Genomic DNA, 13694 nt, shown 5'->3' with positions numbered 1-13694 from the left:
CCTTAAGAACACGACCTCGAGATGATATCCTCAGTAGACGTGAAAGATCAAAAGATGCCAGCCCCATCAATAGGTGGTCCCCAACCCGAAGAAGAGCAAGTAGATCTCCCATTAGAAGGCGGTCTCGTTCCCCACTCAGACGGAGTAGGTCACCCAGGAGAAGAAGCAGGTCTCCTCGGAGAAGGTAAAATAATGTTACATATGTTGTCCGTTTGATTCATTAAACTGTATGTTTCTGAAGCCTCATATTAGCTCAGTTGGTAGGTTTTCTTAGAGACTGTTTTTCTCTGAAAAATTGTAGCTGTGATCCCATATAGTTTCCTTTTTCCCAACATGTGATATTTCACATACACTGATTTTTCTTTAATATAGCTTTTTTTCAAATTTAAGTAAATCGGTGTTCATTAAAAACTCATTCTTTTAAAAGGGAAAAAATTTTTTCCCCTACTTAAGATAAATACTACATGAGCTGTGCTTACTGCTTTTTTGTTTTGTTTTGTTTTTTTGAACAGGATAGATCATAAGGTAATAAAAAAGTAGCTGAGTTTCTGGTCATATAATTTCATTTCTCTGTTTTTCTATTAATTTGTATTTGGTCCCCTTAGAACGTGACTTCAAGATGATAACCTCAGTAGATGTGAAAGAAAATCTCGGCAAACACTTGTTTAATTCACTGTAGTAGAAACCATTTTATGTGATGCACATGTAGTGAGTTGGTTAAACAAAATGTTGGTTTATAAAGCACAAATCATTTTTAAAGTATATGCATTAAATATTTTAACTCAAACATAAGTAGACTTCCATTTGCCAATTTTTAATGTTTTTAAAAGATAGCATACCAAAGGCTTATATTGCAACCAGTGGATAGATCTTTACATTATCTGAGTATTTTTGTATACTAGATTCCTTGAAGTGCTTTGTCCAAGGTTGTGTATGTTAAAATTTTTAGAAGTTATTACCATATTATCTATTGATTTCTTATTCTGGACAATTACTGTTTTTTAATCCCCCCCCCCCCCCCACACACACACACACACTTTTCTACCTAATTGTACCATATTTCCCTGTGCTTCCAGTTATAATCATTATGATCATGTGCATATTGCTCATTGCTGAGCAGACAGGAGAAGGGGCAAGAAAAGACCTTCCTTCTAATGCTTCTAGCCTTTGAGCTCCAAACTGACGAATAGGCCTGCTTAAACAGTTATTGTAGGAATTGTTTTCCCTTTTCTGTCGTCTTGGCAGTCTCTCTTATTTTGTGATTCTCTTTCCTGTATCCAGCATCTTCATATTTTATTTCCTTGCTTTGTTAATGCCTTTACAATAGTTTCCTGCAAAAAGTACATGAAAAGGACATTTTGGGGGACCTTTGTCTCTTTAAAAAAAGAAAAGGCTTTTGTCTTCACTGCTGATTTGTTAAGGAATAGAATTCCAAGTTGAAATCATTTTTTCCCTTAAGAATTTTGAAATTGTTATTCCACTAACTTCTAGTTTCCAGTAGTTTTCTGGTCATTAAATAGGCCCTTTATTTAAATTTACTTACTTAAGTTTACTTTTTGAGAGAACGTGCAAGGGCAAAGAAAGGTTCTACGCTGTATGGAACCTGACTGGGGGCTCTGACCAAACAGATCATGACTTGAGCTGAAGTCTGACGCTTAACCCACCACTGAGCCACCCAGGTGCTCCCTAAATAGGCTTTAAAGCAGGAAGATTATGGCTACCTATTCTGGGAAATTTTCTTTGTTTGCTTTTTTGCCCATTGTTTTCTTCATCCCTGCATTGGATCTTCTGTATTGTTCCACTCATTCCCCCTCTATGCACACTCATCTTTTATGTTTGTCCTTTTGTTCTGCTTTTAGTGTAAATTTTCTTGTTCTGCCTTCTTACCTTTCTATATTTTTTCCTGTGCTCATATATATTTTATTTCCAAGATTTGTTGGCTGTTTAATTTTTTTCTGCCATTTTAACTTGTTTTATAGAAATAGCATCTCGTACATCAAAGATTATAATGAGTTTGCTTTGTGTAGTTTTGTTCTTAATGATTTTCTTTTCTTACTTATACTTTCTTTCTTCCCAGAATCCTTTTGCTGCTCATTTACCTTTATCATTTGAGGACTTTATTCGAACAGCTGGATCCTATTCTTATTTAAAACTTAGCCACTGAGAAAGCTGAATGGAAGCTTTCTTCCATTCTGAGAATGTAGAATTTGTGGCTTCATTGTGATCTCTTTAGCATATCCTTGACTATAGTTCTTTTGGGTTAGCAGTTTTCCAGAATCCTCTCATCTGCTGGAGAATGTAGACATGGCTGCCAGTAGAGTTCTGATTCTTCATAATGTAGACTTCCCCTAATCCTTCCATTTTCAGTACTGTGCCTCCCCGCTACCCTGGGTCAGTTTTCATAACAACCAACACCTCTATAAATTTAAGTATTTTGCCAGAATGTGAAGGGGAATGGTTGGCATTTTCTGCTGAGTCAGGAAGGAGGCAGAATATACAGAAGCCAGCTATTCCTAAAGGCTTTCAACCAGTTTTTATTTAGCTTTTACCTACAGGATATGGTGTCTCCAATGCTTGAGGCTTTCTGGAGTTTTGTGGCATGGATTTACTTGTTTCTTATATATCTTGTCTGTTCCTGTTAGACTTATGTTTAGATTTGATCTGTTACTACTCTTTTTGTCCAGTGTGCACATCAAGATTTTTTTGACATCTCTGTTGTCCTAATAGCTCTTCACATTCTTTAGTTGTTACCTTCATGTCATTTTTAGTAAGATTTCTTAAGAAATATGACATAAGCCTGGTAGTCAGATGTGACATTAACAGGCAGTTTGCCAATTCTCTGTAGACTTAGCAGCCTTTTCTGTTTGGAATTCTACAGCATCTTTCTAACATAAACTTTACCTTTAATGCTTGAACCGGTTTTTGTTTAACATGAGGCAAGACCTTCAGGCACTTATAAAGCTGTCTGAGGGCCCTATTAATTAGACTTAGAATTTTTGTCATGTTTGTATTTTCTGTGCCTTATTAACGGTGATTGTTTTTTAATCTCATTTATTGAAACATATTTACATAAAGTAAATAAATTCACCCTTGTTGGTGTAAAGTTATGTGAGTTTTGACAAACGCATAGTCACATAATCACCATAATCAAGAATATTTCCATCGCCCCCAAAGTTCTTTTTGTGTCCTTTTGCAGTCCAATAAGAACAGTAACTGTGTTTTAGTTGTTTTTAATTAAGCTGATTACCCCAATCTTTCTGGTGTGTTATTTCACTTTAATTTTTAATTAACCCCTTTTTAAAAGATTTTATTTTTAGAACAGTTTTAGGTTCACAGCAAAATTGAGCTTTTGAAAAGTACAGAAAGTTCCTGTATACTCCTGCCCAACACACCCACAGCTTTCCCACCTTTAATTGACCTTTAAAGTGCGCGCGCGTGCGTGTGTGTGTGTGTGTGTGTGTGTGTGTGTGTGTGTGTGTTTATTTATTTATTTATTTTCCCCCTAACCCAACCAAATAGGGACAGAGGTCGAAGGAGCAGGTCACGCTTGAGAAGGCGGTCTCGATCACGGGGTGGTCGTAGACGTAGGAGCAGAAGCAAAGTAAAAGAAGATAAATTTAAAGGAAGTCTTTCTGAAGGAATGAAAGTTGAACAAGAATCTTCATCTGATGATAAGTAAGAATGGAATTTCCCATAATTTCCTTTTTTCAACTTAGACAAGTACTATTTGACCTGGAAATCTTTACTTTTCCACCTGGATATAGCAAGCGAATCCATTCATTAGGTCCTGGATTGAAAAGTTAATCTTTTGTGCATATTTTATAAGTTATGTGGCAGAGGTCATGGTTTTCTGAATTTAGAGGCTTCAGTTTTTGCTGGAATGAACATTGGGCTATCAATTTATCATGAGCCTTCCCTTCATTTTTATTAGAGACAACAGATATATTAGATAGTTCTACCAATCTTGATTACCAGTTTTGCAGTGGTGTGGGTGTGCGGGTGTATACTAATATTTAAACTTTTCACTTTGTGTAAAATGATACCTACTTTGCAGTTGAGGCTATCTGGTGGTAGATATGCCTGTTACTATGTGGAAAATGCAAAAACATTTCATTGTCTAACAGAATTTTTTTTTTTTAATGCGAATTTAGTTGTATAGATGGAACATCTCAAAAAATGAGACTAATCTAGAGCAATAGTTCTTAGCTGGGGGTAATCTGCTTCTCCGGGGACATTTTGGCAATATCTAAAGGTATTTTGATTGTCATCTTGTGGCTAGAGACCAGAGATACTGTTCATTATCTGCCAGTGCATAGGACAATGCCCTCTTCCATAATGAAGAATTGTTAAAATGTCAGTAGTGCTGAGGTCAAGAAAGAGCTTAGGTGATATGAAAGTTAAATGAAGGTTAAGTGAACATCCTGATAACCTTGAGAATGCATTTTGCTTACTTGTCTGCAGTGAACATTCAGCAGATCATAGAAACACCTATACTAGGAGAGATTGCAAAGATTGTGGAGTTTTTTGGGAGGAAATTGGGAACAGTCAGGGCAGTGTCTGGGGGTAGAGCCACATTCCCCTTCAGACTGTATGTGGATATTTACATGTGCATTTTTGATAGGGAAAAGATCCATAGCTTTCCAAGGATCTGCAGCTTTCTGTGACCCAGAAAAGGTATTAGTTTGCTTATGTGTCTCACCCTCTTGTTCTATAAAGGTTAAAACAGGCTAGGTAAATGAAATGACTTTAGTAATACCAAGGTCATGGAAGAGCCGGGAGTGACTTTTTTGAACTTAGGGATCTTTCATTTGTTCCCTAGTTTGGTGCCATGAAACAAGTGAGGAGAAAAATGAGACACAGAAGGTTAAATTACTTGCTAGGTTTCCAAACCAGGCAACTAAGAGAGTTTAGAAACAGAATAGAGTAGGATGGGTTAAGACTTTGGTGCAATTAGCTAATCACTTACGTTTTCCAGCTCTTACTTTTAATTTATATAGCAGTTACTATTTGTGAGTCTCTAAGGATTTTTGAAGTTAATTATGTGTATATATGTGTACATTTTTTTTTTAAGCCTTGAAGACTTTGATGTAGAGGAAGAAGATGAAGAAGCCCTAATAGAACAGAGAAGAATACAGAGGCAGGCAATTGTTCAGGTGTGTGATATTAGTGAAATTTTGAACACCCCTTCTGAAATAATTACTCTTTTAGTAAAAACAGTTTTTATTTATAAAGAAGTGATAGTAACAGCATTTGAGTAAATCTTTAAGAAGTGTATGTGTAAAATTATCTTTGTGAGATTTGAAAAGATAATTTCTTAATAAAATTGAAATTGTTGCCTTGTTTTGTTATAGAGAGGATTCTGACAAAAATTTTTTATAAGACATAAAATTTGAAATTTGCTTTTTTTAAAAATTTAAAGTTTACATACTTGTTTTGAGAGAGAGAGCGTGGGGGGGGGGGGAGCGGGGGGCAGAGAGAGAATCACAACATAGGGCTCAAACTCAAAAACTGAGATCATGACCTGAGCCAAAATCAAGAGTCAGACGCTTAACCACCTGAGCCACCCAGGCACCCTTCTTTTTTGTTTGTTTTTAAGAAAACCCTCATAAGTGAGTATAGAATAAATTGGAAGAATTTCTCTATGTGGGGGCGGAGAACTATTTTAAGGTCTAAAAAAAATGGTAAATTTCTAATGCAAATGTGATTGTTTACATGGAACATCTCAAAAATAAGTTTGAGTTGTTTAGAGCTAGGTGATTAAGACAGTGGGGTGGGGAAAGGGTGTTATACATAGGTCTTTATATGCTCATTTAATGATTTGGTTACCTGCCTTGGAAGATTGTCAGTTATGCCTCGGCCATCCTGACTTAAAACCATGGCTACTAGATGCTTTGTGGATGGCAGTCCCTGTAAAGTGTAAAGTTTTCCCCTAACGGAAGGTGAGCAATGAAGTTGAGAATGCATTCTGGAAGAAGTAAAAAATGTTGAGATGCTATAAGGACATCAGACAAAAGCAAAGGACAGTCATACCAGCTCACTTACACATACGTAGCAAATCATAAACCATGTACTGTTATGTCAGAGCAAAGGAAAGAACTTGAATCATCAGAAGATGTAGGGCAAAACTGGAATTCCAGAGAACCTTTTCTGGGGCACTGATGAAATTGTTGTTATTAAACTGATATCCCTAAAGACTTGGTTGAATCTTTTTTTGTTCTTGCCCAGGTCCACAATCCCTTATCTCCAGCCCTTGGGGCCAGATGTGCTTCAGAACTCAGAACTATTTGAATTTTAGAAAGGTAATATGGTGCATCTATGTATATTATTTAGCCCCATCAGTGGGCTCTAGGAGCAGCACCCCGTTATCAAACACAGTAGTATTTCTGCAGTGAGGCATATTCTGTTCACACTGGGGGAGATAAAAATAAGACTACAAATAGCATCACATCTGTTCATGTCAGGTTTTGTCACCTAATGAATGTGCACCGAACATAAAAAATCTCTTTCAGAGTTGTGTGGATTTTGGAATTATATGTAAGGGATTGTGGATCTGATTCAGTGAAGGCATCAATACTCTTTAAAAATTTTTTAACATTATTTAACACTCTTTTCAGTGCAATACCTCTTTAGCAAATATGCATCGGATTTTATGAAAATAATATGTTGTATTGTTGTTACAGAAATATAAATATCTTGCTGAAGATAGCAATATGTCTGTGCCATCTGAACCCAGCAGCCCCCAGAGCAGTACCTGTACGCGGTCACCTTCTCCAGATGACATTCTAGAAAGGGTAGCTGCTGATGTTAAAGAGTACGAACGGGAAAATGTTGATACATTTGAGGCTTCAGTAAAAGCCAAGCATAATCTAATGACAGTTGAACAGAATAACGGTAAGTTAGATTTTTGTTTTGATCATGCTTTTCTCTCAATTTTTAGCTCTGTAAATAATGAAAGAGATTGTTTTGGAATGGGGAAAAGTGAAAGGGATTAGAAAGGTTGCCCCTGTTAACCCCTGTTAAATCTTATGGTAATATAGTATTAAATGTGTCCCAGTGAATGTTCTTTATAAATATTTTTTATTGGTTCACATAACCTAAAACAGTATACGGAATCCCACATTGTTTGTTACCTTCTGTTTGGGGCGCCTGGCTGGCTTAGTCAGTAGAGCATGCAACCCTTGATCTCGAGGTCATGTGTTCAAGCCCCATGTTGGGCACAGAGCTTACTTAAGATAAATACATACATACATACATACATATATTTAAAAAATGTCATTAGCTTCTGTTTTGCTTGCTAGAGTATTCTAAAGCAGATCCCAGCCATGATTTCATTTTGTCTATAAATACTTCATTTTGTATCTCTGCTAGATAAGAACTTTTTTTTTAACGTTTATTTATTTTTGAGACAGAGACAGAGCATGAACAGGGGAGGGGCAGAGAGAGAGGGAGACACAGAATCCGAAACAGGCTCCAGGCTCTGAGCTGTCAGCACAGAGCCTGACGTGGGGCTCGAACTCAGACCGTGAGATCATGACCCGAGCCGAAGTCGGACACTTAACCAACCAAGCCACCCAGGCGCCCTGATAAGAACTTTTTTTAAAAAAACATTACTTAAAAAAGTGATCGCTTTTAAATATCTAATATCTAATTACAGTTGGCTGGTTTGAATCAGAATCCACATAAGATGCCTATATCTCTCTCAATGTCTCAGAGTCTTTAATATTCTCATCTTTTCCTCCTCCCCCTTTTCCATTTACTTGTGAAGATACTGGGGCCACGTATCCTATATACTTTTCTTTGCACTCTGATTTTACCACATTCTTGTGCCAATTTATCTTATTTCCTCTATCTTCAGTGTTTCTTGAACACTACATGTTGGAGACTTGAATAGATTTAAGTTAACTTCTTTGGCAAGAATACTTCATAAGTAGTGGTGTGCACTTGCATCACATCAGGTGGTGTGTAGTGTGTGCTTGTCCTGTTTTTATTGACCTTGAGATTGTGTGTTCAGATAGGAAGATCCATAGCTGTCCAATATGAAGTTTACCTTCAGCTGTTCACCTAGCAGTTTCAGTAGCCATTGGTGATCATTACTCAGATCCATTCTTTCATGAGGGGCAGGGGTGGGGGGGTGTGGACACACTCCAAAGTGGTGATTCTTAAATTATAATCCCTTTTGAATTACTACCTGTAATTCCATAAAAGAAAAGGTTTCCATTCTTTGGTTACCGTGAAACATAGTTTGTACAGGAGAGTTGGGATAAATTCTTCATTATTTTCTTTTATTGACTAATTTTTAGCATAGATAGAGTTTGGTACATTAGCACCCTCCAGAGATAACCAGTGAAATTTTGGTAGTTTTTGTCATGTTTTCATGATTTCGTATCATATACTTAAATTCTCTTTCCAACTGAGGTGGGGAGGAGCCTTTTTAAGTTGGTTTCTAATGTCTTTTTGACCCACGCCCTACAGGATTGATTGGTAATATATACTTATTAATATTATTCTTTCTAGGACAGGGGTTGGCAAACTGTAAAAGGTCAGATAGAGAATATTTTAGGTTTTCATAATTTAGACTTTTTTTCTCTGTTCCAACTACTGGACTCTGCTGTTGTAGAGCAGAAGCAGCTGTGTTCCCCCCAAAAAAACCTGTGTGGACACCAAAATTTAAATTTTCAATAATTTTCAAACGTCACAAAATATTCTCATGTTTTTCCCCAAAATCTTTGAAAACATAAAAATGGACCATATGAAAATAAGGGGCCAAATTTGTTTCACTGTAGTTTGCAAAATTAGTTTTACCACAGTGTGAGATTTCACAGGCTCACCTTATGGGTATCTTGTCCCAGAACAGAAACAGCTGTTGATCTAAGGAACACTGGTGCCATTTAATAGGAAATTCCATTCAGAGGTTACAGGGCATGTAGGGGTGCCCGTTATTCATGGGACTTTTCAGTGGACAAAGCTAGGACATACATACCTTTTTGGAAGGGGGAGGTTCATACTAAAAAAGTGCCAATTCAAATTTGTACTTCTATAAGGTTTTTATTAAGTTCTTTGATTTTATATTTGTATTATAGTGAAAAACTTGACTCCTAATAACATTATTTGGGTTATTTTGAAGCTTTTATTTACATAGTTATCAGTATGATCAATATTCTTTTTATCCTTGGGATACATTCCAAAGTGTAAAATCATTTGAAATACTTCTTTGTGTGGGTATACCACTCATTTAATAGATTTAGGTTTATTTTTTTTCTTTTGCTTGTGATTTTTAGGAATTTTGTTTTATTATTAAAATGGTCCTTCATATGTGTGTGTATCTGTATCCTATGTATACAAGTACACACAAAGATATATACACTCCTTGATGTGAAAAAATCTTCATTCCTTTTTATGGCTGTGTACTATTCCAGTGTAATGAATGTGCAAAAGTTTATTCATTGTCTTCTAATGGTAGATGTTTGGGTTATCTCCAGTTGTTGAGTATTTATTGGACCATTAATTATAATGCGATTGTGCATTGTCATTTTTTTAATGTGTACCACTCTGTCTTTGAGATGATTTTGTAGAAGTGGAGTTGCTGGGTCTAAAGAGTACGGTTGTGCTGTGTTTCCAAATTTTATGCTGTAAGGCTTACACAGTTTTGCCTCTCCCAAGTAATGTCTGAGTTCTTGTTTATCAGGGCTTGTTTTTGTGGGGGTTCTTGTTGGGTTTTTGGTTTTTTGTTTTTTGGTTTTTTTTGAGAGAGAGAGAGAACATGTGCATGAGTGGGGGTGGGAGGGTAACATTGGCGAGACAGATAATTCCAAGCGGGCTCCACACCAGCAGCGCAGAGCAAGACACAGGACTCAAACACTTGAAACTGTGAGATCGTGACCTGAGCTGAAATCAAGAGTCGATTGCTCAACTGACTGAGCTACCCAGCCACCCCTAGAATTTATTTATTTTTTTTAAAGTTTATTTTTGGGAGAGGGGAAAGTACAAGCAGGGGAGGGGCAGAGAGAGAGTGAGACCAAGGATCTGAAGCCAGCTGACAGATACCAATACAGAGTGAGAACTCACAAACCGCGAGGTCATAACCTGGACTGAAGTTTGGAAGCTTAAGTGACTGTGCCACCCAGGCACTCCTAGAAATAGAATTTTTTGAAGAGGAACTTTGATTTTAATACATAATCATTATTTACCTATTAGCATATTAATTTAACTAACATTGGAGAAAGTACTGATAATTACGTGTTTCAACTTTCTGAAATGAATCTTTTTAGTAAAGAATGGATGGCCTTATATATGTTAAGTGTTAAAGTAACTTTTGGACAGGTATTAATGGAAAACTCGTGCAAGAGGAAAGAAAGTTTGAATTGTTAGTGATTTTACATTGATGACTGATTTGTGTTTTAATTTGTATCCCTTCATTTTTCAAATATTACTGTTCATTTCCATTTAGGTTCATCTCAGAAGAAGCTGTTGGCACCTGATATGTTTACCGAATCTGATGATATGTTTGCTGCCTATTTTGATGTAAGTAATTTTACTTATGTAACTTTAAATGAAATATATAAGCATTGTATATGTATATAGAGAGAATAATAGATAAATATATGCTAACATTTGGACAGTCTGAGTGAAGGTTATCTGGAAACTCTGTGTACTAATGTTGCAACATTTCTCGAAGTCTGAAATTAGGTCAATATTTTAAAAACAAGTATAGCAGAACAGTTTGGGAGGTTCAGAAAAGTTAAACACCAAATGACTTAAATGTGTAGTTATTTTTCTCAAGCAACATTTTCTTGGATTTAAAAGTGTGTGTGTGTGTGTGTGTGTGTGTGTGTGTAGGGCATAGTTAGCTGAGACAAGATGATACCAATAATTTCCAAGCTGGTATTAGAGCAGAGTCCACTTTGGGCTTCGATATTATTGGTGATTGAAAAGTTAGGATTTGGGTCCTAATAAAGTCATTAAAGAGTTCTGAGTGTTATTCTAAGGCAGGGGATTAAGAAATTTTGGCTTTTTAGCCATGTTTCCAGTTTCTTTTCTTGAAAAAGTCTTAAAAACATACTCAAAAGTATGGGATTTTTTCATTATAAATTTAAGAGAATATGAGAAATAAGGCTTTGGCAAGAAGAGGAAGTAGGGGGATAAACATAAAAAGGGGAAATTAAAAATGGAGTAGGATTAAGCAGTCTGTGTCTAGGACCTGGAAGACCTTGATCATGGGCCCATGTGTCTATGTCTGTATTTTAAACAGAAATACTAAATAATGCTAGGTTAAGGAATGATGAAATGATGATTGAGCCAGTGAAAGTATCAGTGCCCATCATTTGCTTGGGTGACAGGGGCCTTCTGGGTATCATGGACAGTGGTTTGTAATATTCTCAATTTCCCACACAAACTGTTAGTACAGCCAGTGACCTTTCATGCATATGGGGGAAGAGGAGCCAAGGGGTGGCAAGTGGACAAGGCAGTATAAGAAATGTGGAATTGGTAGAAGAGAGTGTTGGATACCTATTGTTAACTGAGTGCCCATCTGTAATTTTTGTCCCCCTTTGTCTATTAATAGCTATCAAAAACCATACCTGGTTTTGAGTCTTTTTCATTTATAATGCCCTAGTCATATTCCTAAGATTTCTTGAAGATACTTTAACTTTTTTCCTGAGCATTATTGTGATACAAGAGACTTTGTTACTCATGTTTCCAGGTGATGGTAAGAGTTTACTTAATTTGGCATAAGATGTTTTTATTGAATTATAGCTTGTTTTGACCATTTTTGTTTTAAAGGAAGTGTTTTAAATGTCTGCCTGATTAGTAGGTAAATGGCTCTCTTGTTGCCTCCTTCATTTCATTTCAGAGTGCTCGTCTTCGGGCTGCTGGTATTGGGAAAGATTTCAAAGAGAATCCCAACCTCAGGGATAACTGGACAGATGCAGAAGGCTATTACCGTAAGTTCACGTTCTGATTAATTTTAGACTTCTAAAATATTTTATAGAATTCTGTTGCTTGATGCAGTCACACGTTGGAGAACTCTTGAGAGTCCCATCACAGTGCCAGCACTTACAAAGTATGGCACATCGGATAGCTGCATGAACCCATGTTGTAATCTAGTAAGCAGCCCACGAGCTTCATGAATAGAAGTGAGGTAAAAACTTGATGTGCAACTTAAATCTATTCAAAGTTGTTTTCAGCCATGAGATAAGCCTCCAGGAGGAAGGGGGAACGTCACTTGCTCGTCTTGATCTGAAAACCAAGACAAACGACATACAAGGAGCTTGGGATGCCAGTCATGCAGTATTTGTCCTACAGGACTACAGTTGGAAACACTTCAGCGAGCACATTTCTTCCCTACTCAATGTTGAAATCCTCAGCAGTGGATAGGAAGTGGGCATGCAGCTTGAACCACATTATGAAAGAGTGACGAATGATGGAGGCTTGGCTTTGATTCTCCCTGGTGCCTAGGACACCAAACACACAGCAGAGATTTGACACATTTTTTTAAGTGACTGCACTGTGTTTCTTTTTATTATGTGTATCTCAGAGTTTTCTTAAGTATTTATTGTTTTCAAAATTCCCATTTCTTAATTTACTTTTCTAGGCGTGAACATAGGTGAAGTCCTAGATAAGCGTTACAATGTGTATGGCTACACTGGCCAGGGTGTATTCAGTAACGTTGTACGAGCCAGAGATAATGCAAGAGCAAACCAAGAAGTGGCTGTAAAAATCATCAGAAACAATGAGCTCATGTAAGTTCAGAAGACATATGTAATGAAACCTAAAAACACAGGTATTCACACATGAAGATTTTTAAAAAGTGTAACAGTCTATAAAAGTATTGCAGTTCTAAAATGACAGAATGATGGTATTGAATCTGATGCCCTTTTTCTTTTATACAGTAGAGGTAATTGCCATATCCATATGTTCTAATAAGTACAATCCATAACCACACACTGAGTTGATGTTAAAGTCAACTTGCCATTATTTTTATTTTTTAATTTACATCCAAGTTAGTTAGCATATAGTGCAATAATGATTTCAGGAGTAAAATCTAGTGATTTCATCCCCTACATACAACACCCAGTGCTATCCCAACAGGTGTCTGTCCTCCTTAATGCCCATCACCCATTTAGCCCCTCCCCCCACCCACAACCCTTCCAGCAACCCTCAGTTTGTTCTCTACATTTAGATCTTCTAAGTTTTGTCCCCCTCCCTATTTTTACATTTTTTTTTTTTTTTAACATTTATTTATTTTTGAGACAGAGAGACAGAGCATGAACGGGGGAGGGTCAGAGAGAGGGAGACACAGAATCTGAAACAGGCTCCAGGCTCTGAGCTGTCAGCACAGAGCCCGACGCGGGGCTCGAACTCACGGACCGCGAGATCATGACCTGAGCCGAATTCGGCCGCTTAACCGACTGAGCCACCCAGGCGCCCCCATTATTTTTGCTTCCCTTTCCTTATGTTTTATCTGTTGTGTATTTTAAATTCTACATATGAGTGAAATCATGATATTTGTCTTTCTCTGGCTAATTTTGCTTAGCATAATGCACTCTCGTTCCATCCATGTTGTTGCAGATGGCAAGATTTCATTCTTTTTGATTGTCGAGTAATAGCCCATTAAATTGTAACTAGAATTTTAGAGGAAAACCAAATATTTAATACTTGGTAAGACATCCATTATTAGACTCTTACACCAGAACTTG

General features: G+C 36.9%; 1 protein-coding gene across 11 annotated transcripts in view; it reads left to right on the top strand.

The window, feature by feature from the left end:
* PRPF4B (pre-mRNA processing factor 4B) overlaps positions 1 to 13694 on the top strand; it is a 36541-nt gene that overhangs the window by 10967 nt on the left and 11880 nt on the right. For all 11 annotated transcript variants that reach the window (XR_007152290.1, XR_007152285.1, XR_007152292.1 and 8 more), the window contains exons 3-9: positions 8 to 184; positions 3520 to 3675; positions 5072 to 5153; positions 6681 to 6891; positions 10448 to 10521; positions 11849 to 11939; positions 12590 to 12737. Coding sequence is in view for 1 of the 11 variants with exons in the window: in XM_047859559.1 (XP_047715515.1) it covers positions 8 to 184; positions 3520 to 3675; positions 5072 to 5153; positions 6681 to 6891; positions 10448 to 10521; positions 11849 to 11939; positions 12590 to 12737 (939 nt within the window). In the remaining 10 variants the exon portion in view is untranslated. The remainder of the gene's footprint in view (positions 1 to 7; positions 185 to 3519; positions 3676 to 5071; positions 5154 to 6680; positions 6892 to 10447; positions 10522 to 11848; positions 11940 to 12589; positions 12738 to 13694) is intronic.

Source organism: Prionailurus viverrinus, chromosome B2 (assembly GCF_022837055.1).
Source record: "Prionailurus viverrinus isolate Anna chromosome B2, UM_Priviv_1.0, whole genome shotgun sequence".
Classification (NCBI taxonomy): domain Eukaryota; kingdom Metazoa; phylum Chordata; class Mammalia; order Carnivora; family Felidae; genus Prionailurus; species Prionailurus viverrinus.
This window is presented reverse-complemented; position numbering and strand designations above follow the sequence as displayed.